At 42.6% G+C, this 26289-nt stretch overlaps 2 protein-coding genes across 6 annotated transcripts in view; both read right to left on the bottom strand.

Moving 5' to 3' along the window:
• Nucleotides 1-779: 779 nt before the first annotated feature.
• Nucleotides 780-5749, bottom strand: si:ch211-218d20.15 (uncharacterized). Of its 3 annotated transcripts, none has more exons than XM_062456149.1 (8): nucleotides 5312-5749; nucleotides 4906-5024; nucleotides 3084-3144; nucleotides 2848-2915; nucleotides 2302-2404; nucleotides 1957-2075; nucleotides 1721-1863; nucleotides 780-1577 (listed from the first exon to the last, which is right to left on the bottom strand). In XM_062456149.1, exons 1-8 carry the CDS (start codon nucleotides 5373-5375, stop codon nucleotides 1469-1471), a joined length of 786 nt encoding a protein of 261 aa, XP_062312133.1. In that variant the 5' UTR covers nucleotides 5376-5749; the 3' UTR covers nucleotides 780-1468. The 3 variants fall into 3 exon arrangements, with proteins under 3 accessions (XP_062312133.1, XP_062312134.1, XP_062312132.1); XM_062456150.1 differs by having other exon boundaries at nucleotides 782-1577; nucleotides 1721-1866; nucleotides 4915-5024; nucleotides 5312-5748; XM_062456148.1 differs by having other exon boundaries at nucleotides 783-1577; nucleotides 1721-1866; nucleotides 5312-5748.
• Nucleotides 5750-19830: 14081 nt separating this feature from the next.
• Nucleotides 19831-26289, bottom strand: part of lss (lanosterol synthase (2,3-oxidosqualene-lanosterol cyclase)) — a 76460-nt gene continuing 70001 nt past the window's right edge. For all 3 annotated transcript variants that reach the window (XM_062457484.1, XM_062457485.1, XM_062457486.1), the window contains 2 exons: nucleotides 20578-20656; nucleotides 19831-20434 (listed from right to left, as the gene is read on the bottom strand). In XM_062457484.1, coding sequence (XP_062313468.1) covers nucleotides 20276-20434; nucleotides 20578-20656 — 238 coding nt within the window. In that variant the 3' untranslated portion in view covers nucleotides 19831-20275. The remainder of the gene's footprint in view (nucleotides 20435-20577; nucleotides 20657-26289) is intronic.

Here is a 26289-nt window from a genome sequence, read left to right as displayed (position 1 = left end):
GCCCTGCTTCAGGACAAGCTCTCCCAGCTGAACATGCCCGACTCCACCTGCAGGTGGATCACAGACTTCCTGTCTGACAGGAAGCAGTGCGTTAAGCTGGGAACCCAAGTCTGACTCCCAGTCCATCAGCACCGGATCTCCCCAGGGCTGCGTCCTTTCCCCTCTGCTCTTCTCCCTGTACACCAACAGCTGCACCTTCAGTCACCTGTCTGTCAAACTTCTGAAGTTACTACCCTCATTGGGCTCATCTCTGACGGGGACGAGTCTGATTATAGGTGGGAAGCTGACAACCTGGTGACCTGGTGTAGCCAGAACAAATTAGAGCTCAATGCTCTTAAGACAGTGGAGTTGGTTGTGGACTTCAGGACTAATGGCAATTACACTATGCATAAGCCACCTTTATCTCAGTATCTGATTGCACTATGTTGACCACTCATGCTGCTCATTCTTATTCTTATATATATTTTATATTTCAATTGTTTTATTCTTAGACTGTTAGTTCTTAGAAATAGTTAAACTTTTGTACTTTTACTTAATTTAATATCCGTATATGTTTATTGTTTGCACCTCACTGCCACAGTAAATTCTGTGTTTGTATAACATACATGGCGAATAAACCAAATTCTGAAATCTCAACTTTTAAGGTAGACTTTAAAACAGTAATTCTGATCAAATAAGTAGCCTACAGATCAATTTCATCAGTCTGTCATCATCATGTCTTCTTTGAATACATTTGAGTTGATGCTAAACTGGTGGGCAAGCATGTTATTTATTGTTATAAATTCAAACAACTTGTATTCCAAAAGTGCCATAGCAGGAATGATTTTTAACCATAGGTCTAGTGTTTAAACCATTCAGCATAGAGTAGCCAAACACATCTCACATGCACACAGTTGGTGGTTCATAGTGTATTGATAATGGCAGAGACCAGTTGCTATTCAAAATTACCTGTGTATAAATGCTAGCTAGCAACGAACAAGCGTCTATGATTTACTTCTCTGATACATATAAATATACCATCTGTCAAACCCAGGCCAGCGCCCCCCTGTTCCATTATCTAGGTCCCTTACTGCCACCGATCAATTGAAATGTAGGATGAATGTATATAATTAATTTGAAAAAGCATTTCATTGAATGCAAAATATCAGATTTTACTGGACATTTGGAATATCATTATCATCAGTTTCCCAAGCCATGTGAATATAATTTATATTAGTGTGCAATGCAATGATTTGAAATTTTACATTCAAACTTTGATTCTATCATGTTATTGAGCACAAACAGCAGCTAATCAGAAAGGGGTAATTTGGTGCCTGTGCCTAACAAAAAGCGTTCTTATTGTTGTTCCAACAGAAAACAAGAGCCTATGGAGGAAAAGGGCTGAGGTTACTGGGGTGGAGGGGAGATACAAGGATATGCAGGCTATAGGATACGTAGGAAGAGAGGAAGAAAAGGGTTGGTGAGATGACTAGGAGGAAAGCTGGGAGATGAAGGTCAAGGCTGGATTCAGGTCTTCCATCAGCTCCTCAGGTAGAGAGGACACAGTGGACGTTATTGTCTCCATTACCTCCAGTATCCTGTCAGGAAGTAAATGACAGACGGGGTCTGACATTACTCAGGCTGGGAACCACGATTGGTACAAGCATTTCAAAACTGACTTCAATCAATAAACATTTTAAAAGTGAACAAAAATCTTTGTCTATGAAATCAATGATCTCACCATCTGATATAGTGTGCAGACAGCTGGGGCTCTTGTCTTGAACCTTCCTCTGTCACCAATGACAACTTCAGCTGTTTGAAGTTAATCTCAATGTCTTTCTTAAGTACCCACAAGGGCTGGATGCCTTTGAAAGAACTAATGACCTGCTACAAAACAGAAACATATAGATGGCTAGGACACAGATTATATTACTATCAGAAAAGAGAGGATATGAGAAGAGAAGATATTTTAGGTACATAGATAACTGAAAGTTGGTGAGTGATGTATTTGTGGCTCCCTAGGTGTTTGATGTCCTCCTGCAGTTGCTGGCTAAGTACAAGGAGCTGGTTCAGCCTGGAGATGTGACAGTAGTACTCTGCAACACAAACACCATTTTAGTTCAAACCCCATCAAGCCAAAAGAACACTCACCAGGGTCAGGGTTTACGCCAGTAGTTTATTTTACCTGCGATTACTCAATCTACAACTAGTTGGAACCTAACTGTCCCACATGCTCATTAAGAGGGAGTCTCAGACTCGGAACAGCATGTCAGCCCTCCTGATATGTAGGGTTAGGATGGGTGGGGGTAGCTTGGGCCTCACCATCCATTAGGGGCTTCTCAAGCATGTCCACGGGGCTACCCTGGAGGAGGAACACTTCCACTCTTGGAAATATTGCAGACAGCCCTACTATGTCCAGGTAGTCCTGGAAAAAAATCCACATTCACCCAAATAATAATATATAAAATTCCTTATCAGCAGGCCCAAACATAATACGCTGATTTTTTTCACATTTTCTGCGGACCGAACATGTTCCACAACAGTTTGACGCCGAATATGGTCGATTGATGCTGACAGACTTTGCAAAAAAGTATTGATCCATCCTCATAAAGATATCCTGAAAACTCCCTGGCCCTGTCTCTTGCTGTAATTTTGGTCGATAAGTGCTTCCTTTTCAATTTTTAGCATTTTTGGCTAACGTTTTAATAACAGAGACGTAATATGAGTTGAAAAATGTATTTACATTTTGCCTCAGACCAATGATTTCTACTTTAACATTTTCGTCGTAATTCTGCGCCCGCGTATTCCATTTGGGCCTGCTTATCAGTATGTCAATAAAGTAAATTGTATTCAAGGTAAAACAGATACCTCCAGCTGAGGTAGAGGCTTAGGCAGATGTTCAAGGAAATGGAGCATCTGGTCAATTATGTCACTTCCTGTGTGGTCAGAGCAAACAGCATCACACTGTCAGCTGGACAGGAAACATGACACTTCTGACAAGACATCCCCCAGCTGTCAGTTCCAGAAACATCACTGTAAGATTGAGGAAGACGAGTTGAGGAAAGAGAAGATGAACAAATGGTAAGAGGGATGAAGACACTCACCCTGAACCTGGAATGTGTCCGACTCCTCTGGGCTGCAGTCTTGCCTTAGCTGCTCCTGGAACTACAAAGAGAGTAAAACACGTTCCGACTGTGCAGGATACATGACGCAGCCAGGTGCGAAAGCAAAGAGTTGTTACTTTAAGTCAGGGTTCTCCAATCCTGGTCCTCGAGGGATGCTGTCCTGCATGTTTTAGATGTTTCCCTGCTCCGGCACACCTGATTCAAATGAATGGTCCACATTGATAACAACCCATTCATTTGAAACAGGTGTGCCGGAGCAGGGAAACATCTAAAACATGCAGGACAGCGGCCCTCGAGGACCAAGATTGGAGAACCCTGCTGTAATGCTGGGTACACGCCAAAAGATAATCTGTCTGATTTTGGGCCGATTTCCCTCTTCCAACAATGTCCCGACAAGCCTAGGTATTGTCCCGATTATCTACAGATTATTTGATCAGATTTTCCCTTGGTGTGTGGTGTGTTAAAGGTGACATGACATGAAAACTTCACTTTAGGAGGTTATTTAACATTAATATGAGTTCCCCTAGCCTGCCTTTGGTTCCCCAGTGGCTAGAATTTTCGATCGGTGTAAACCAAGCCCTGGGTGTTCTTCTCCGCCTTTCAGAAAATGAAAGCTCAATTGCTCTGTTTGAAAATCTCCTCTTTGTGACGTAACAAAGAGGAAGGTTACCTCCCCTCTCTCTGCTTTGCCCGCCCAGAGAATCTGGCCCGCCCATAAGAAACTGAGCTACGACCGTGCAAGTGTTTTTATCCTCGAGAGACATGGCTTGCAAACGAATGAAGCATTACATTTGCTCAGTTTGGATGTACAAAGGAAAACAAAAATCTTTTTACAGTTTCTTCATCCGAGCCTCTGAAGACCCAGTATCTTAATTTTATTTTCTCTGGAAATGCGCCTACACAACTTCTGTTGTAGGCGCATTTGTTTTGTATGTCTGCGCCAAACACTTCAGCCACGACTGTTTCCTCAACTTGAGCTAATACAAAACTGGCCCAGTAAAGTAGCTTTACTGTATATGGTTACCTAGCTTGCTACCCTTAGAATGTGGCTGTAACATTAGCTCTGCAGCTAACAGCTGAGTTACTGTCGCTAATGGAAAGGTAGATAGCATCAAGTATGTGTGTGAATACACATGCTGTAACGTGAGTGTTGTACACTTCTTTGTTATTTGGATAACCGTTCTGCTGTTGGTGTTATGGCGCGCGCGATATCCGCCTTTCCCCTCATTGAAATGACCGAGTGTGTACCTCTGCAAACCAGGGTTATCAGATGAGAATGGGAAAATTCGAGGCATCTTACAGCAACGGGGCTACAGCCATTGCGATACATCCATTGTAAACATTAGCGCATGGTGCCGCCCCTCCGCTCCTCATTAGCATTTAAAGCTACAGACACCAAAACAGCGCGTTCTGAGGAAAGCTCCTTGTGGGACTGCTAGTAGTGGCTGTAATTCTGCACCAAGGCTGAATTTCGGGAAAGAGACTTCTGATACAGTATTAGGGGACCACTAAGGCCTATATAAAAGCATCCAAAAACAGCATGTCATGTCTCCTTTAAGAGTGACCGAACTTGCTCAGAAGAACGTCGGAGCCGCCCCGATCGCGAATCGTAAATATTGAATATTTACGATCCGAAATCCTGATGTGTGGGGGGAACCCCGAGGACAAACACCACACACTATAGTAGCAAAACAGTCCAATCTAGGATTTTTTTGTCCTCATGTTTGTGGTCTCTCACATTTTAAAAATCTTAAATGATGTAAAAAATATTTTGTGTGTACCCAGCATAAGTCAACCTTACCTGGTGTACCTGTGCTCTGATGAGCAGGTCCAGCTGTCCACAGAGACACAACATCTCAAGACCCACCTGCTGCGGGCTGAGCTGGACCGGCACCAAAGGCCTCTTCACGTGCAGCTCAACTGACCAGAATAACAGAACCACACCTCAAGCCACATATAAAACATTCTTTCCCCGCCATCTCCCCTCCACAACAAATCCCATCGCATCCACCTTGACCTATTACTCTAATTCAGCCAGGTGATGAGGAAGGAAAAGATTGGGTTGTAATGAAACCGATGCACACATGCACAATGTCAAAATGACATTGTGCATTTACAAAGTAACTTCAATACAGCCAACTGTCCATATTTAATTGTCATCGTTTGCATGACTGGAATATACGACCATCAAGTAAGGATGAGTTTACCTTTGAATTTCTCATCGTAAGCGCACGGATGACAGAGCGGCTTGCAGACGCTAACTGCTGCCATGTGTTACATTCCAGTTACCGATTTCCTTCACAAACCGAATACGATTATGTGTTATATGCCAAAATATAAACTAACATATTTTTTTAACTAGTCAAATGAATCACACCCGCTTGGTGAACGAAAGGATTCTCTCACAACATCCAATTAAATTAATTTTTGATCAACGCGTTCACGTTTGGGGTGCATTCAAGAAGTCCAAGAGGAAAATTATGCTAAAAGCATTACGCACAAAACTGGGATGGCAAAGAAAAACTATTTCAAATGGGGTGTAGATTAAAGAATGGCTTTCCTTTTCAATGTAGAGAAACGAGTCGCCCGCGACACGCCCATGTTGTTCCATTCTTGCGGTCCTTTTTTTCTTTCTTTTTTTCATTCTTGCGGTCCTGAACCTCCATCCGGCATTTGGTATGACGTCACTGTTTTATGGCAATCCGTTTTATCATTTAACCAATGAATTCTTGATATCAACAATTCGAATTTTTGATATCAAGAATTGCATTTTGCATATCAAGAATTCGAATTCTGGATATCAAGAATTCAATTCTGGATATCAACAATGGTCCGGACCAACAATGTATGCTAATGAGTCCGTGTACCTTGTGGCCATTGGTTTTTCTATTTTGCAACCCGTGTTGACAAACGTAAAATAGGGCCGTAATATCGTTTTGTCATTTTAGTAACTCAAACACACATTTAAGTATTACGGCTTGTTTTTGGTTGTTTCGTTTTTTGGGGAATAATGAAATAACCATATAACACAAATGGTATAACGAGCCATTAATCTTTGTTTTGATTATTCCATATCCTTTATGCTGATATCTGCAAAAGATGAAAAATGGGCTCGTAATATCGATTTGTCCATTTTGGATGTCAGAACCAGATGATGGGGAAATGCGTGGTTTCCGTTGTTTTGTTTCATTTTGGAATTACGGAATAACCATATAACACAAACGGTATAACGAGCCATTTAGCCTACTCATTTGTTTGATCGGCCGTATTATGCATACTGGCACAAGTGAAAAAGAGAGAGAGGGGGAGAGATGTGTAATGATTGGGGGTGTTATTACTTTCCGAACACCAGAGGGCAGCAACGACTAGCTTTTGTTTAAAATTCTTCCTGTGATCTGTAGGCCTACAATCTTGACGACATAGCAGCAGGTTCTTTAGTAGAAGACACACACCAAACTGGAGGCACATGTTGACCGAGTTTGCTAGTTAATACATCTTTGATGGACCCAATTTTCTTTAATATATATTAGAAACATTACAAGACGGGGCTCCAGTGTGTGTTCAAACAAGGCCAAAAGTGCCAGACGGTATCAGTTGAAAAAGACAATCACACCCGTGAAAGAAACACTCCCCAACCCTCACCCCCCCCCCCCCCACCTAAATTACCGCTTTCAGCTCTGTTGTATGTTTTAATGAAATGCATTGAGGCAATCATAGTAAGAAAGTTGAGGTCATGTGGGCTACCTTTGCAGTTTACATAGACACACAACTGACAGAGACTGTTGTGGATACTAAGTTCTGATCATATTCTATGTCCAAATTCAACTTCTTCAAAGTCCAAAAACAGCACGGAGCAGCAACGAGAGGGTTCCCAGGAAAATCTGATTTCCTTTGTCTGTTCTACACCTTTCATATCCAACAAATTACACCCCTGAACTTTTAAAACAGATCTGTCCGTCATCACATGGGACGTATTTAAGTACACACAGAGAACAGGCTGACGGTCTGGACGTTCCTGAATGTAGCATGGTCAGCCAGGATCCTAGTTTGTATTTGTCGGAGTGTAATAGCGTTGTTCTCACAAACCATATTTACAATTTCAGTCTCCTGTTCGGCTGTGAAAGCATGTGTTCTTCCTCCACGGTGTGGTTCTCTTTCAGTCCTACAAAATACAAATACTGTGAGCACACTGTATTCTATTGATATGCAGTATTACAGTACACAAGAAAAATTGATTTTGTACCTGTTCTCCATCCTGAAGGTTCTAATGATGGCAGCAACTGTGAAGCAGCTGAGATTTGGTTGGACCCTCTGGCCAGCCTCCCTCATTCTCAAACCATGGTTGAGCACATGGTCTACCACAGTGGCCCAAATCCCATTAGAGATGACCGTTCTCCTTCTTTCTCCTCCTCCTCCTTCTTCTTCTCCTTGTCCTTATACTGCTCTTCCTCCTCCTTGTCCTCCTCCTCCTCTTCATCTATGTCCTCCTCCTTCTACTCTTCCTCCTCCTCTTCCTTCTCTCTGTGCTCCTACTCCTCTACCTGCTACTCCTCCCCCTTGTCCCCCTCCTTCTTGTCCTCCTCTTCCTCCTCTCACTCTTACTTACTCCTTCTCTGGTTGTCAATATGTTCTAAGTTCTCCATTGTTCACCAAAAAAGCATGTTTGGCGCAGTCCTAATTGCAAATTGCTCACCAGACCTGAGTGTTTAGAGATTTGAATAGTTGTGTGTTGTAGGTTGATGCTTTGAGATTTTACTTGAGAAGTGTGTGCAACAACTGAACATTGTGTGTAGTGTTTTGACAACAAGGTGATGTGTAATTGACATCAGTGTGTAAACAAGGAAAGTCAGAGTCTAATGCAGATAAGGGAGTGTGAAGTAGTGCCAAATTGGGTCGAGCAATTGGTACATGAAGTGAAGGTTGTGAAAATTGTTATTTTAGCTTTTTTTGTGTTAACAATTGTGAAAAACTGTAACATCCAGTTTTACTTCTGCATTTACAATTGGAAAAACGTGTGAAAGTAGACGGACAACAGCAGGCACGCACCGCCTTATAGAAAATCCTCCGTTGCTATGAGGAATTCCCCACAATAATATGAAATAATATGTTGTAAAGGTGTTGTACAGCTAATTCTAGTGTCTGGAATAATATGTTGTAAAGGTATTGTACAGCTGATTCTAGTGTCTGGAATAATATGTTGTAAAGGTGTTGTACAGCTGATTTTAGTGTCTGAGATAATATGTTGTAAAGGTGTTGTACAGCTGATTTTAGTGTCTGAAATAATATGTTGTAAAGGTGTTGTACAGCTGATTCTAGTGTCTGGAATAATATGTTGTAAAGGTGTTGTACATCTGATTCTAGTGTCTGGAATAATATGTTGTAAAGGTGTTGTACAGCTGATTTTAGTGTCTGGAATAATATGTTGTAAAGGTGTTGTACAGCTGATTTTAGTGTCTGAGATAATATGTTGTAAAGGTGTTGTACAACTGATTCTAGTGTGTGGAATAATATGTTGTAAAGGTGTTGTACAGCTGATGTTAGTGTCTGAAATAATATGTTGTAAAGGTGTTGTACATCTGATTCTAGTGTCTGGAATAATATGTTGTAAAGGTGTTGTACAGCTGAGTCGGCGGGGGCGGCGAAAACCCTAGGCCCCGCACCCAAGGGGGCCCCCGATCTATGTATTTTTTTTTCATAATTTCTCTTTGGCAACAAAACGTTGATTGTATCCATGGTACACACTTTTAAAAAAAATATATAGGCCTACATTTTCCGAAACATTTTTGTCACCCTGATGCTGCTCGGAAAGTTAGAGCGCTTGCGGAGTTCTATTCGGAGGATCTGTCTAAGGCCGATGATTATGGAGGACCAAACCTGCCATATTTACAAATGAATGAATGAATAAATAAATGTCCACATCCATGCATTTAGACAGAAATAAATGAATATATGTATTAATTAATGCACAATTGTCAATCAATAGTTACATATATTTTACATTTATGTATGTATTCATTTATTGATTGATTTATTGATTGATTTATTCATTTATTTATTCATTCATTTATTTATTTATTTATTTATTTATTTATTCATTCATTGTTCCCAATATGATAATGAGAGGAGGCCAGTAGGCGTGGAAACTGACGTTCAGACATTGCAATCAATCCAGAGCCATAGATTCAATCTAGCTAACGCCTGGGACACACTGGCTGTGATGCGCCCTGAAGCGCCACAATCTGCTACGAATGACGCAATGCTGTTCACACTAGACACGCATTTCTCCACGCCGGTCACCAAGCCTTTCACCTTCTCTGAGCTTTCCTTTTATGCATGTAAAGCTGACATGGTACATAAACATGGCTTAGGCTACAGGCTAATTAGGCAACTTGTTGATCCAACAACCGTTGCAACAGCATCCCATTCCCAGCATAACGTGGCAATGTTTGGCTTTTGTTGCCGTAGTCTTTGTAAAATACGTGCTGTGGGGCATACAACTCCATGTAGGACTAAGCTACATTTCATCTTCGATGATTAACTTTGTGTCGTCAATCTTCACAAATTTCTCTTCTGCTTGATTGGGGGCTATGACAGATCGTCTATCTCGCTCTTACACACAGGACAAAAATTTTGGTTTGACAATCAACAATCAGGATTTTGTATTTTTAAATGTTTACATTTTGAGAATTGATCGGATATCGTTTTTATCGGGGTAAACACATGGTTGGCTGGTCAGCGTAGTGAAGTTGGGTGTTAAGTGATAGCCCACAACTAACGTAGTAAATTCTTTATAACATGTTTGTTTATCCAAATATCATATGGTGAATTAAATCTTTGTTTTCAACGAGGTTGGCCAGCCTGGCCATGTAGACTATGTTGTCCATAAAAACGATATCCGCTTCGCAGCCAGTGTGTCACGGAGCGCACGGCGACGGTGCGCCGGTCTGCGTCACCGGAGTTCTAGTGCGCACCTGTTTTATGTTGGGACTAATTAGGACGGCTATATAAGCCGAGATGTTTTCCACTTCGTTGTGGAGTCTTATTCTTTCATGTTATGGCCGTGTGGCGTCTGACCTTTGTTTCCTGACCCTTGTTTTTGTTAAACCTTGTTTATTCCAAGTAAAGACCTCGTGCACTTTCGTCCCAAAGACGCTGACTCCTTGTCTGCTTGACCACAGAAGACTCCACCACTAAGGATGGATGAAGCCGAGGATCTCGACATGGGCCATGCTATCAGGTCACAAGGACAGCTGTTAGGTCAACAGCAGGAACAGATTAACCAGCTGAACACAGCTATGGGGAGCACGCTGCTCCAGCGACTCGATACGCCAGCGCAGCCCGACACAGGATTTCTTGAGGAGGAACGGCCGGCGCCACCCTTACACAGGGAGAACCGAATAGCTCTACCGGAGAGATATGGCGGCTCACCGGAGGGATGTAGAGGTTTCCTCCTGCAATGCGCGTTATACCTCTCACAGGACTCCGGTCAGTCTCGTTCCGAGACAGCAAGGGTGGCTTTCCTCATTTCTTTACTGACTGGCAAAGCGCTTGAGTGGGCAACGGCTGTATGGGAACAACAGGGTCCGGAGACAGATGACTATGCCCTGTTCACGGAACGGTTTCGGGCAGTGTTTAATCACCCTAAGGAGGGCCAGGGGGCCGGCGAACGTTTGCTGAAACTACGGCAGGGAGACAAGACGGCTGCGGAGTACGTGTTGTCTTTTCGGACTGTCGCAGCCAGCAGCGGGTGGAACGAGGGCTCGTTGTTGGTGGTTTTCCGACAGGGATTAAGGGAGGACCTTAAAGTTGAGCTGACCTGCAGAGACGATGACCTCACTCTTGACCAGCTCATCGCGCTTGCCATACGGCTGGATAACTTGCTCAGAGAGAGAGGGCCTAAGCAGCGTCTCTCATCCCATTCAACGCCCAGGCAGCAATTCCCGTCTGCCTTTCCAACATCGGCTCCTGAGCCCATGGAGGTCGGTGAGACCCACATCACTCCCCAGTAGAGGCAACGCAGGATGAGGAGGGGACTGTGCCTGTACTGTGGCGAGGCGGGCCACTACAGATCCCAGTGTCAACTCCGTCCGACTAGAGGTGGGGAGCCTGCCGTGCCCTATGTGAGTACCTCTTTACAGAACTTACCTTCTGAATCGTTCTCAATTACTGTTGAACTGAGGTGGGAACAGTCGTCATGTTCCGTGGTAGCCATGATAGATTCTGGTGCCGCAGGGAGTTTTATTGATGTTCAAGCCCTGAATATACCCACCACAGCCTGTGTACCGCCACTGTTGGTGAGCACTCTCAATGGTCAACCATTAGGTTCTGGACAGGTAACGGAAAGAACCAACATGCTCACCATGACGTGTGGTGGAACACATACAGAACGCTTGTCTCTCTTTGTGATCAACGCACCAAGTCATCAACTCATTCTTGGGCTTCCCTGGTTACGCAAACATGACCCCCTTCTGTCGTGGTAGAGCCAGAGGGTGTTGTCATGGTCACCCACATGCACCAAGAGATGTGTTCCGATGCAGTGTAGCGTAACAGCACTTGCTAAACCCCCGGCCCAGCTTCCGTCATCTGTGCCACCCCAATACCAAGATCTCGCAGAGGTCTTTAGCAGGGCCAAAGCTGCTGAGCTTCCTCCACATAGGTCTTGTGACTGTGCACTCGACTTGCTGACAGGAACAATGCCGCCCTATTCCCGTGTGTACCCTCTCTCCTTACCCGAGACTGCAGCCATGGAGGAGTACATTGAGGAGGCTACACGACAGGGGTTCATTAGGCCTTCCACCTCCCCCGCGTCCGCAGGGTTCTTCTTTGTGGAGAAGAAGGATGGTGGATTACGCCCCTGCATCGATTACAGGGGACTGAACGAGGTCACCGTAAAGTATCGCTATCCTTTGCCGTTGGTGCCGGCGGCCCTGGAACAGCTACGAGGAGCCCGGTGCTACACAAAATTAGATCTACGCAGTGCCTACAACCTGATACGGATCCGGGAGGGCGACGAATGGAAGACTGCATTTTCCACCACTACTGGTCACTACGAGTATCTGGTCATGCCGTTTGGGTTGGCCAATGCCCCATCAGTCTTCCAAGCATTTGTGAACGAGGTTCTGCGTGACATGCTCCATCGGTTCGTTGTGGTTTACATCGATGACATCCTGGTCTACTCTGCCAGCTTTGAGGAACACGTTGGTCACGTTCGGGCGGTGTTATCTCGGTTGTTGTCCCACCGTCTTTTTGTAAAGGTCGAGAAATGTGTTTTCCACCAGGATTCAGTGTCTTTCCTAGGGTATGTCTTGAGCCCCGACGGTGCGCAGATGGAGGAGGGCAAGGTACAAGCTGTACTGGGGTGGCCCACTCCCAAGACGATCAAGGAGTTGCAGCGGTTCCTGGGGTTTGCAATCCATGTTACATCCATGTGCTTTTTTTTCTCGTAAGCTCAACCAGGCGGAATGCAATTACAATGTTGGAAACAGGGAGTTACTGGCCATCAAGTTGGCTCTGGAGGAGTGGCGCCACTGGCTAGAGGGAGCAGCACAGCCCTTCGTGGTTTATACGGATCATCGGAACCTGGAGTACATCAAGAAAGCACGACGCCTCAACCCACGTCAGGCCAGGTGGGCGATGTTTTTTACTCGATTTCGCTTCATCAGTACCTATCGCCCAGGGTCGAAGAACATCAAGGCTGATGCGCTGTCAAGGATCTACGATGGAGAGGCTCCTGCTTCACCAGTGACCATCATTCCACCGACCTGTTTGGTCGCTCCCATTCGTTGGGATCTAGACCGGGAGATAGAAGAGGCAGAAGGGCAAGACCCCGAACCAGAGGGGTGCCCACCAGGAAGAACCTATGTCCCCAGGTCAGTGCGCACCAAGATTGTTAATTGGGCCCATTCCGCTCCCGCTACGGGCCATCCGGGTGTCACCCGGACCCAACAGCTCTTGTCCTCCCGCTATTGGTGGCCGTCCCTCCATCGGGAGGTCCAGGAGTTTGTTTCGTCATGTCCTGTGTGTGCGCAGGCCAAGGTACCACGCCATCTACCCACAGGGACTCTCGAACCACTGCCTGTGCCGCAACGTCCCTGGTCTCATCTCTGTGGACTTTGTCACGGACCTCCCCATATCCGAAGGTAATACTACCATCTTGGTTATAGTGGATCGGTTTTCTAAGTCTTGTTGTCTTGTGCCCCTACCTGGCATCCCCACTGCTTTCCAGACAGCGGAGGCGCTGTTCAAGCATGTGTTCCGACATTACGGCTTACTAGAGGACATAGTGACAGACCGAGGACCACAATTCACCTCTCAGGTATGGAGAGCATTCATGGAGAGGATCGGGGTCACAGTGAGTCTGACTTCAGGCTACCATCCACAAGCCAACGGGCAGGTCGAAAGGCTTAACCAAGAGTTGGGGCGTCATCTCCGCAGCTACTACGGAGACCGCCAAGGGGACTGGTGTCAGTTTCTACCATGGGCGGAGTACGCTCAAAACTCCTTAAGGCACTCGTCCTCTGGTCTCACGCCTTTTCAGTGTGTTCTCGGTTACCAACCCCCCCTGTTTACCTGGAACGAGGCACTCGAGAACGTCCCCGCAGTCAACGAGTGGTTCGAGAGAAGTGGTCGCGTCTGGACTGAGACTCGTCGCCATTTGGAACGGGCCAAGGAGAGGCAAAAGGCTCAGGCAGACAGACATCGCCGGGCGGCACCCGTCTATCATCCTGGACAGAGAGTATGGCTCTCCACCAGGGATATAAAGCTACGACTTCCCTGCAGAAAGCTGAGCCCCCGGTTCATCGGACCGTTCCGGATCCTGAAGAGGATCAACAGGGTGACTTACAGACTCCAATTGCCGGCGCAGTATCGCATCTCACCCTCTTTTCATGTCTCCCTCCTTAGGCCCATGGTTCGAGGTCCGCTCCAGCTGTCTGATCCCTCTGGATCGGACAACCCTCCGCCTGCTATCATGGTGGAGGGGTCCCCGGCACACATTGTCAGGGAGTTGATCGACTCACGCAGGAGAGGGGGGCGTCTGCAGTACTTGGTGGATTGGGAGGGTTATGGCCCAGAGGAGAGGTCCTGGGAGGCCGCGGTGGACGTTCTGGACCCGTTGCTGGTGTCGGAGTTTCATCAGCGCCGACCTGATCGACCGGCGCCACGCCCGCGGGGTCGTCCGCGCCGGCGGTTGCAGCAGGCATCTGGAGATGCCCCTCAAATGGGGGGTACTGTCACGGAGCGCACGGCGACGGTGCGCCGGTCTGCGTCACCGGAGTTCTAGTGCGTTTTATGTTTTACCTGTTTTATGTTGGGACTAATTAGGACGGCTATATAAGCCGAGATGTTTTCCACTTCGTTGTGGAGTCTTATTCTTTCATGTTATGGCCGTGTGGCGTCTGACCTTTGTTTCCTGACCCTTGTTTTTGTTAAACCTTGTTTATTCCAAGTAAAGACCTCGTGCACTTTCGTCCCAAAGACGCTGACTCCTTGTCTGCTTGACCACACAGTGTGTCCCAGGCGTTAGCTAGATTGAATCTATGGCTCTGGATTGATTGCAATGTCTGAACGTCAGTTTCCACGCCTACTGGCCTCCTCTCATTATCATATTGGGAATAATGAATGAATGAATAAATAAATGAATAAATGAATGAATAAATAAATCAATGAATATATCAATCAATAAATGAAAAAATGAATGAATAAATAAATCAATAAATCAATAAATGAATACATACATAAATGTATAATATATGTAACTATTGATTGACAATTGTGCATTAATTAATACATATATTCGTTTATTTCTGTCTAAATGCATGTATGTGGAAATTTATTTATTCATTCATTCATTTGTAAATATGGCAGGTTTGGTCCTCCATAGATGATGTGGTTGACGAATTTGTTAAATTTCGTAGGCTACTATGTACCGTGAGCTGAGCATGGAAAAACATGAACTAAACACACACACCATCCTACCTTCTCATTGACAATGACATGGACCGTGCTTTCCCCAACCTTTCCATTCTCTATCGCATTTACTTGACAATTCCGATAAGCAGTTCTATGGCAGAGAGGACGTTCAGCCGTCTGAAAATAGTTTCTTGCGATCAAGCATGGGAGAGGAACGGCTGTCCAACTTAGCACTGCTGTGCATCGAGAGGGACGTCGAGATTGACATTAACAAAGTAATCGCCAGATTTGCTAACGATAAGAACAGACAGATGATGATTTAAATAGGCAATAAGGGCATTTGTTGTGGCCTATGTTTCATGTCTGCATAGCCTATATTCTGCCTTTGTAAAACTAAAGTTAAATAATGTGTTTGTGTTTTGACCTGTGTGTAGGCTATGAGTTTGCTGGTTTTGAATATCCCAATACATGTCAGTTCGGCAAAGAAAATGATTATATTCTAATGGAATTTGAGTTCAATTGTAGCATGCTGGCTGTAGGTGGCCTACTGCAGTGTGCGTCACGCGTGAGTGTTTTTTTTTCATGGGAGCTTGGTTCGCGTGTGTAGCTCTTTCAACAAATTATTGTTGAAAGAATTGTTATATAGGCCTATGTTTGTTCATCCTAACATCACTGTTAGGATGACTATAGGCTACTGTCTTTAACTTCATTTTGGGGGGCTTATGACCTCTTCGTTAAATTTGAATATAATGTATTTGGTAAATGGACAGATCATTAAACCCATTTTATGCATGGATTTGTGTAGGCCTACAGTATACTGTGTGTGAGAGATTCTAATGAATGCTGAATGCGAGCCTACTGGCCTACATTTTGTTTGCACATTATGGGCTATGATGACTGAACACATTTATTATTGGCTAATATGTGCTGTTCACAATAGAGGTTGCTATTGGTTACTTTTTATTGTTATATTTTATTGCACTGCAAAATATTAATAACAGGGGGCCCCCCAATCAGTTTCCGCCCCCCCTGAGACACATCCCTTGCTCCGCCCCTGGCCTGTTGGACTGGACGAGAGGCAGATTTGCATACCCCTCCTGGACCTCGCGCCCCCACATAACCGTGGGAGACGTGACCGGTAGAGACGGATGCAGTCGGCTTGTCGTTTGGAAAACAGGGGATGAAAAATAAATAATTAAAAAAAGGGGGGGGAAGCCTGTATTTCTGTAGATTTCTGTGAGTCCGTAAGGCTTGACAGAGAAATGAACCACTGAGAACCTGAAAAAACAGGAAATAAAGTGGGGTTGTCAGGGAACGAAGCCTGGAAAAATCTGTAAAAAAGTCACGCCGTCCCCAGTCAACTCGTCTCATTAAAAGACTAAGAGCACTACTACACAACTACTACCACTACTAGTGCTGCTATTACTACTGCACCTGCTGCTACACCGTACAAATTACATTTAAAAACAGCAAAAATAAAGAATACAACAACATTAAAAATAGCAGAAATAGGCAGAGTAATTGACATTTAAATGGAATATGCAGTTTTAAACAGATGGGTTTTGAGTTCCGATTTGAAATGGGGGAATGAGTCAATATTTCTGAGTTGGGGTGGTAGTGCATTCCAGAGACGGGGAGCAGAGCAGCTGAATGCTCTACTCCACATGGTAGTGAGGCGGGCAGAGGGGACAGACAGGTGTATGGAAGAAGAGGATCTGAGGGAGTGGGAGGTAGTGGGACCCTGGAGGAGATTAGACAAGTACTACTAAAACTAATATTATATGATGTATTATAATATGTTTACTGCTTCTTCAAGTACTTCTAAAGTTTAACAGTGCAGCTTATGGCTTCTTTTGCATTGTATTTAAGCTCTTAGCTTTGTTAAATGCTGCAGTTCATCTTCCACACTGCCACTTTTATGTTTTCCTGCTGTGCTGGTCTTGACTTTTTGGCATTAACACTTTTTCAGCAAAGCCATTGGAATATTCAATATTTTCAGCAATTTAACTTAATTTCATCTTTGCGCTTGCTGGTACTTTGTCAGTTCTGTATTATGAGCTTTTTAAAATTCATTTAAGTTTTTCGGCTTGCTGGTACGTTTTCGGATTTCTGTATTTTCAGCAATTTTTGAAATTATTTGCGGTTTTTCTCATTTCTGTATTTTTAGCATTTAAAAAAAATATTTTCAGCTTATTACTTCTGTATTTTCAGCAATTTTCTGAAATTAATTTCAGCTTTTAGCATTCCAACGCATTTTCAGCAGGAAATGCATTTTCTAGTTGGTAAATGTTAGTGTGATAATAAATGACCATTTTAAATCATACAAACTGTCATGATACATTATTTTAATGCAGGAATTTCTTGTAAAATAGTATCTGCTGGTTTACATGCACTAACCTACATGAGAATATGATATACGTTTTATAGCCAGGGAATTGGCTATAAAATGTTGAGCAACCCCCCCCCCCCCCTCCGTTGAAATGAACGAATGACTTGAAAAAAGATTTTTCCTTTTAATGAACGAGATTCCAAGAACCGAGTCCGTAAAAGGATCCGAACTTCCCATCACTGCTAGCCAGTAGAACAAAAGTAACAATGCCATCGACCGGTGCAGTAGAGTGCCACCTAATGCATTGGAATCACAAAGCATGCAATTGACACTATCAATTGCATACATAACACTAATCATTTACAAAACATCAATATACATTTGTAGTTGATCAATAAGTGCTATGTAAATATATCACAAATGCATTGTAAGTCATCGATAAAACTTGAGTAAATCATGAAATGATCATAAAACATCTATAATAAATGATTTGTAAATAATTAGTAGATATATCATGAATCACTTGTAAGTCATTCTACGATATTAGGTTTAGTCTGTAGTATCAGTAACTCAAATTGGTTAATCATGAAGAAATGATGAACAATAAGAAAACAATCAGAATAATTATAAGTTATAAATAATAACTCGAGAGGCCAGAAGCTGAAGACCTTTAACACATAGTGTTCAAATGCCTTAAGCAATGAGCCTGATCTTTTGTCAGAGGTTGAGAATTTGAAAAATAATTCAAAGCTTCTTCCCCTAATTAAAAGGAAGTAAAAGGTGGGGCAGGTTGCCAGTTCTGGCAGTTCCGAATTATTAGGTGCCACAGTGTGTTCTAATGTTACATTTGAACTGAAACTAATACTGTTCAAAAAAACAGAATTTCATTTTGGCACATATGCTTTTGTAAGTTTTGAAACATGTCATTTGCACATGACAAGTAAAGGTTTAATTTACATTTCCTTTGTAACAGGTGAGGAACAGCATAAATTCTATACTACACATGTAAACAGTGAACAGTTTACACTTTAGATTAGGGGATGCATAAAGGTTTGTAAATGACTTTGTGAATGTACACATATACACAATTTGTAACAGGAAAGGAAGATGTACAAATAATATGTAAAACATTTTCATGTGATGAAGTTTTGAACACTTTAGATTAGGGGATGCAGAAATCTTTGTAAATTAGTTGTAAATGTTTTAGCTATATGTTTACACATACATTATAAAGAGTGAGGAATACTTGTCAATTTGTACTGCAGTGCTTGTAAGGGCTGACTGCTTCTGTGGGTGGGTGTAGACAACTGTATTCTCTGACATAAATGGAGTCGTTAGCCCCTGTTCACCTGCATGTGAGGAGCTTCACTGGTAAGTCATACCTGGTTCAGACGTTCACATTATTGCCAAATCCTACCCACTCCACACAGAACCCAAATCTTTGTTGTGGCTAGTTTATGACGTGATAAAACCAGCATTTTCAAAACCGAGCGTTTTAGCTTTCATTTTCTCAAAGGCGGAGAAGAATACCCAGGGCTTGGTTTACACCTATCAACATTTCTAGCCACTGGGGGACCAAAGGCAGGCTAGGGGAACTCATATTAATGTTAAATAACCTCCTAAAGTGAACATTTCATGTCATGGGACCTTTAAATCAGAGCTAGAATGGTGAGAGTACGGTTAAATGAAATAGATATGTAATAACCCTGCAAATAAATTAAATCAATTACAAGGCAAACATGTTACAAATGAAGATTTTAACTCTTACCTACAACCTACATAGAAAATGAGACAGGGAAAAAAAGGAGTGAAGATCCTCCCTTATGGATAGTAACATACAGACAACACAGAGGAGTTGGGGTTGGTGGAGGGTGGCAGCAGCACAATACAACAACCGGGGGTGAGTGTACGTTGTGGCAACCCCAAAGAGAAGGGGCTGCCATGGCCCGAGTAGCACCACGGACTGCTTGAGAGGGCGCGTCATCAGAGGTGTCTACATGCATTTCCCCACACGTTCAGCGAGCACGAGATGCGGCTAGACCTACTCAGCTAACGAGGGAGCTTGCCAAGGAATAAAATAGGCCAGCTCTCTCATAACAGGGAACTAGGCAACTAGGTGAAGGTGAGAACAGGACTCCGGCAAATCAGTTCTACTATTTTTTGCTTTTTCTGTTAAACTTTTCTTTGTGGATAATATAACTAAAACTGCCGCCGACTGCACTATTTAACTCTACTTACATGCGTACTTTCACAGTAGCTCTCTTTGGTTGCCACAACGTGTATCTGTGTGGTATTTCTACTACTGCCATATCGGACATGGACCTATGGGCTTGAAGTTACACAGGTGTAGTTGATGAGTGAGATGATGTGTGCTGTCCGACTGCTATGCCTGAATTAGGCTTTGCTTATATGGCGTTTGTGTTTCCTCTGAGTGTGAGTATGTGGTGTAGTATTGATATCTTGGTCCTAGTCTTGAGTAAGTCAGTGGTCAGTCCTAGATTTATTGCACGTTATAGTCATTGCATGTTGGACAACATTGTTTCTAAAAGGGACAATCTCCAAAGACAATGTGGCATTTAAAATGTCAAGTTGTGACTTTCCTAAATTCTGTGATAAGTCAGTATTTTCTCATTTCGCTATCTAAGTTTCACTAAGACATTAGAAATGTGAAAGGAAATAAACAAGTTGAATTTCACCATACCAGAATTTTCTCATTCTGCATTAAATATTGTCAAATAACAATTAAATTACAATACCAAATGTGTTCTCTTTGGTGGAGGAACCATGACATATTTATATTTCTCAGATGATTCTCAGATGATTCAATCAGTCAATGTCAATAAGTGTACATCATAAACAGCAGTTCAGAAGTGTGAAACATATGTTTCTTTTAAATTGCATAATTTTTACATCGAATTTAGGAAATCTCTTTTCAGTTAACTGTTTCAACCCTCTTTGAGCTTGATTTTCCAGTGAGGGGACTGTAGGGGTATAGGTTTGAAAAGCGTCCTAGTGTCCAAATCGGGAAGATATTCCTGTAGGAAGTGTAGCTAATAGCACAGCTCTTATTGAACACCCCTGAAATGTTCTCCTGAAAGAAAAGAGAGACAAAAAAGAAAATTTAAATTAAATATTTTAAATTGTATTTAAAGTTGTTTTATCAAACTCAATCAAGTAAATAATTTTGTGACAGTTTTGTTTGTAAAGAAAAACTATATAATGAAGAGGACTCACTTGTGGCCAGTCTCCATTTGGAAGTTGCTTGTCAATCAGCAACTGAACTCCTTTCTCAATTGCCTGGCCATCTGGATGCCTGTCAGGTACAATAACAGAAGAAACTATCACTCGACCAGTGGCGACTGGTGGCAAATTATTTTGGGGAGGACAGGAGGAAAACCAACCAATGGCGTGAGGTTTGTAGCAATAGAGCAATAATCCGACTAGCAATCAAATGCAAATTTACTATATAATTAGGGTAGTAATGAACATTCTATCATCATACTTTATAGCCTATCAATCGTATTAAAACACAAAGGATGAATATAAAAAATCTAATCACTGCGGGCTCTATGTATGGGAATGACATGAACAACACATTTTACACAACAACACCCTCTGTTTAAAAAAAAGAAACGAAGAAAATAACTATTTATTCATCACCAGGTAGGCAAATTTAGTCAAGGGGGTTTTTCATCAGAAACTTGAATCTTATGTCGACATTTACTGTATGTTCCCTGCTTTTGTGATGCTGATGTTCCTAAGGTAACATTATGCTACAGTACCCCTCGAACCTTCGTACTTATAACACTTATAACGTTGTCAACTGTGTCATCCAGAAACTAAAGAGGTTCTTCATGAACAAATCCACAATATTTTCAGCAGGGTTAGTTATTCTGGTTGCTAAAATGCTTGCTCTCGGACACTCTGCTAACTACTAGTATCTAGCTAGCTACTAGCTGCTACTGATGATGGCAAGGCAAATTTAATAAATTACAGTAACTGAACATAATAATAAAAAAGTAATATATATATTATTATTATTGTTATTATTATTACATATAATATATATAATAATTAGTGTTGTTAAATGATTAAAATATTTTATTGCGATTAATCGCATTAATGGCATAGTTAACTCACGATTAATCGCAATTAATCGCAAATTTTTATCTATTCTAAATGTCCCTTGATTTATTTTTGTCCAATAATATTTTCTCATTTTAATGCTCTTATCAACATGGAAAAGTGGATCGGATTGCTTGGTGCAAATGTTTTTTTAAATTGAAAACAACATCAATCGCCTGGCTTTGACGAGGGGGCGGAGAATTCGCATCAGCTGTGTGCTTGGCCATCAAGTGGTACTTCAGACTGGACGCGCTGCGATGATAGCTCAGTTCACAACGACAAAACACACAGATCACTTTGGTCTTGTCAATGTAACCATTTGGCAACTTTTTAAAAGTAAACTTTCCATTCAGAATCTTATTGGCATCCATTTCGGCGTCTCGCGCTCGCCATCCACTCAAAACTTAACGTTAGCCTACTACTCTTTAGCCGGCTCGCAAGCCCAAACAAGTGAGTGTGGCGTGCCTGTTGTTTTGTTTCCAGTCTAGCTAGATCCGGTGTGGTGTTGTAGTTTTTCTAACGTCAGTAGTTGTTGCAACAGCATGTGAAAAAAACTACAACGTTTGCTAGGCCAAAAAGAACGTTAATCGCGCGATAAAAAAATTGACGCTGTTAAAATGGGTTTCTTATACTAGTGTAATAATTGTACCAATACGCTGTTCCTATTGGTCTAGAAGACGTTCTCAAAAGTTAATAAATCCGTTTATATACCTCCTGAAAGTTCGCAGAGGTAAATAAACGTTTTACGGACCTAGCAACAAGCAGTTGCTTGGAGATGTAGCCATTGACCTTAACAACGTTGCATCTGCTCGGCAACAAAGTAGCCTAAAAAGCCTAAAAAAAAGCATAAAACAACCAAATACGTTTTTTGCACAGGTCCGCAAACGCCCCACAATCGCTTCCCGTTTTAAAGAAGCATCTGAAGCAGACAGAAGACGAATTGATGTTGATATGTTGCGTTGGAGATGTAGTGACGTCACCAGTGCAAGTGCAGCGGATTGCTCTGACAACTTGGCGTCTACTCCAGATTCGACGTGTTTGATTTGGGATCTTCCCACGTATTGTGGGAAGATCCCAAAGATCCCTCGACCTACGGTCTTGGTTAACAAACGTTTTAACAAATCTCGGTTTACAAAGGCGTTTGCAGACCTGTCGAGGAGTAAACATTTGTTGTTTGCGTTAACGCCGTTAATAACGCGTTAAACTGACAGCACTAATAATAATATATATACTGTATTTATATATATATGTAGCTGGAAAAACCTCATTTGAATCGAATATTACTAAAATGCTCAACCATCCCTTTCAGTCTCTATCCAACAACAAATGTCACAACATTTCTGAACACATACAGAACACCCCAGAGCCATTGAAGAGTCTTTCCCCCCCAATAATGCTCTGTGAATAGTATTTCATGATTGGATGAACAGCATGTCAGGCCATACTGCAAAAACTTTGATTGGTGGGAGGACGTCCTCTGGAAGTAGTATTAAATACCATGCATGGTATTTTTTGTTTTGTTGAGAATTTACCCCCTTCCCTGGTCCCTGGACTCATAGGTAGGTATCATGGTAGGTATCGATTCTTCCGTAAGTTAAATGCCTAATTTATCCCATGCCCAGGGTTGACAAGCTCATGGAATGACTGGGCCCAGCCCGATTCATCTCCACACAACTTGACGAAGAGCTACTGGCAGGTGCCCTTCACCCCCCAAGCTAGGGGTGGGCGGTATGAACGGTATAGAAATATACCGGTATGAATTTGGCCTAGGATATGGATTTTGACTATACCGTGCAACCACGGTAGAGCCTTCCAGAAATAAGATTTGTCACAGCCCCATTCAAATATGCAATCAATATACGCAAACATAGCAAGCAATCTTCCGCATACTCATAAACAGTAGGCCTATTGCACAGAAGAAGTAGAGTATTGTTTTCGGCCTTTAACGTATACATGACACAAATTCCTATGTTTACAAAGACTTAAATGCAAAAATGTGGCATGGAATAGTGTAGCCATGCAAGCAATGATGCCAGGTTGGTTAGAATTGTGAAATGTTTATTGTAGGCCAGGGCTGGACTGGGACAAAAAATCGGCCCTGGCATTTTTGGCCCAGGCGGCCCACACCCATCGTGACTGGTCAGACACATTCCCTGCAGACAGTCCTTAAAATATGCGTGTATTCTATAATACGAGTTGCCTAGTGTTCTGCGTTCATGTGACGGTTTTGGATCCTTCAAGAAGGGTCTCAAGGCTTATCTTTTGATCTGACACTTAAATAATTAATTGTTGGAATGCTGCTTCAGCATTCCAAGTATTGTTCTTTGAATCTTTAATCAACTTATTATTTTTCTTCTATTTCTTCCGTGGCACCTTTCAGGGCCTTCAAATCTTCAGCTATTAAAACCGTTCAGCTATCAAAAAATTCAGCTGTTTCAGGCCATGGGTGCTATGACTTTTCAGCTTTGTACCTCTTATGCTTGAATTAATATAAATCAATATTCATAATATTTTTAACATGGGTTTCCAATGGAGTTTTCTTTCAAATCCTCTCAAACTTCTTTAAACTTCTTCAACTTCCAAATCCTTCTTCTTCCTCAATCTTTCAGCTAGAGCCACCATTTAAACTTTTAAATGTTGACAAAACCCTAAACTATTTTTAAATAATTCAGCTTTTTGATATCTATTCAACTTTTTTCAATATCACTGATTATGTTTCATGACTTTTTCAAACCGTTTCTGAGATTTACATGGGTGTGTACGTGAAACCCTAGAGTGCAGACTGAAACGCTTAGAGTGGAGGGGAGCTTCGGATGTCGTTGAAAAAATATTTCTAGTTTGCCAGCATTGCCACAATTTTCGCTCTTCATGCTTCATTTTTGGATCAATAGATAGCTAATTTTGTGCTGGTCGTAGACAGTTGAATCCAACAGACGTACACATTTGTTCAGAGCCCCACGAAAGCGAGACAAAGTCCAACTCTCGCCCCATAGAGACCAATGCAAATCTGGTGACAAAATCGTCAGAGAAAGCAAAAAGAACAAGATTTTGAAACTGCCGGTAGAGTCGTATTTCTGACCGCACAGACATATAAAGGACATCTCTGGTTTCGGCAGAGTCTTGGTCTCGAAAAATATCCTTTTTTTTTTTTTTTTTTTTATTGGACGTATAGTTTTGCGTCTAGGTTAACTTGTTTGAGGTGTGGATTCTAGCTACATTTCTGTTATTCTCTGCCCTCAGCACGTTAGCAATCATAGCTGCACCATCACCGTGGCAACGACAGACACGCACCACTCAGTCTCTCACACAGGTGATTGGTGCGTTTACTTGACCATGAGAAACCCGATTACTAGCTATTGTCGGTTTATGCCAATAATACGATTACTCCGTTTACATGTGTAATTAGTTATGCGATTACTCAATAAGCGCGTCTACATGATTCTTTTTATTAAAGATCCTGTAAAGTGGACCTGGAAACGAGTTTTAAGTTCGCCACACCACATAATAATGTGTTATTAACTACCCATCCAAATTCGAATGAAAAAATAACACCGACAAGTATGTTAAATTAGGCTTTGAAATTGTGAAAAAATCAGCAGTCTTCTCTGCTTGAGACTGGGGGGGCGTGTCGCCTGACACAGCTGAAGCTCCGCCCCTCGCTGCCTAGTGCCTACCTCCGACCCAGATAATGGACGCTATGTCAAGCCGAACAAAACCGTATAGAATTAGAATTTATTAGTTCAATGAGTGAAACATACAGATGCATATACATGAAATGTTCCCCTGAGCTGTAACAGTAAAAATTGACACCAGAGACAGCAGACAGTGAGCTCTCCAACTAGGCTACTTCCAACACATTAGCCACCATATCACCAAAATACCATCATTCTACACCGAGTAGCCTAATATAAATTTAGCGGTTTGCACTAACTCATAGCAGAGATACCTCTGGAAAAGTTATCTAGTATAATTATAACAAGCACACAGAACTGAGTGATGAACTGCTGGCGGCGGTGGATGGTCCAGGTGCGACCGGAGGATGAACGTCCGGAGGGGCGATGCTCGGTACGGCTCCGCTCTGCAATAGAAGCCGTGTGTTGGTGAACCCCGTCTGTCTCTGGTCCATGTTAAAACTGTCCGCCGTGAAATGGTCAGTGCAGAGGCGGCTGTTGGAGTTTATCCGAAGCTTTCCATGAGCGTGGCTCTTCACAAAATCTATCCACCTATTTTTCCTTTCATTATCAATAGGGAACTTAAATGGCATTGCAGCGCAGCTGGATTTGTTGCATCCAGGGAAGATGCAGTTGTGGGTGGTGGGAGACATCCTGAAGCTAGCTAGCTAGCTGATGTAGGCTACAATAACAGTACAGCAGGAGGAGCCATTCAGTGATCTGGCGTAGATAGGGCGAAATGACGTAGATAGGGCATTTTTTGGCTCCGCCCATTAAAACCTGATCTGAAAACGGAAGAGAAACTGTTTTTCGGTTTAACTCCACATTTCAGTGTGACAAAGTCTTAGCGCTTTGCACATGCTTTCAGGAACTCATTTCACACATATATAATGTATGTACTTAGAAGCAAAACATGGAATTTACTTTACAGGATCTTTAATCGTTGTATGCTCAACGGACAAAACTTGCACCATCATCCTTCTGCAACAAAGTGTCGCCGTGTCTTCCTGTATCGGCCCTACTGCTGTATGTTTCATTCAATCAACACATTGAATCCTACTGAGAAAGCCGAGTAAACGCACTCAATGATAGGCTACATGATCTGCTACTGCTATTACGATCCCAACTATAATTTCAGCTGTTAAAACTA

Source organism: Osmerus eperlanus, chromosome 3 (assembly GCF_963692335.1).
Source record: "Osmerus eperlanus chromosome 3, fOsmEpe2.1, whole genome shotgun sequence".
Classification (NCBI taxonomy): domain Eukaryota; kingdom Metazoa; phylum Chordata; class Actinopteri; order Osmeriformes; family Osmeridae; genus Osmerus; species Osmerus eperlanus.
The sequence above is the reverse complement of the archived record's forward strand: the minus strand, read 5'-3'. Positions and strand labels throughout refer to the sequence as shown.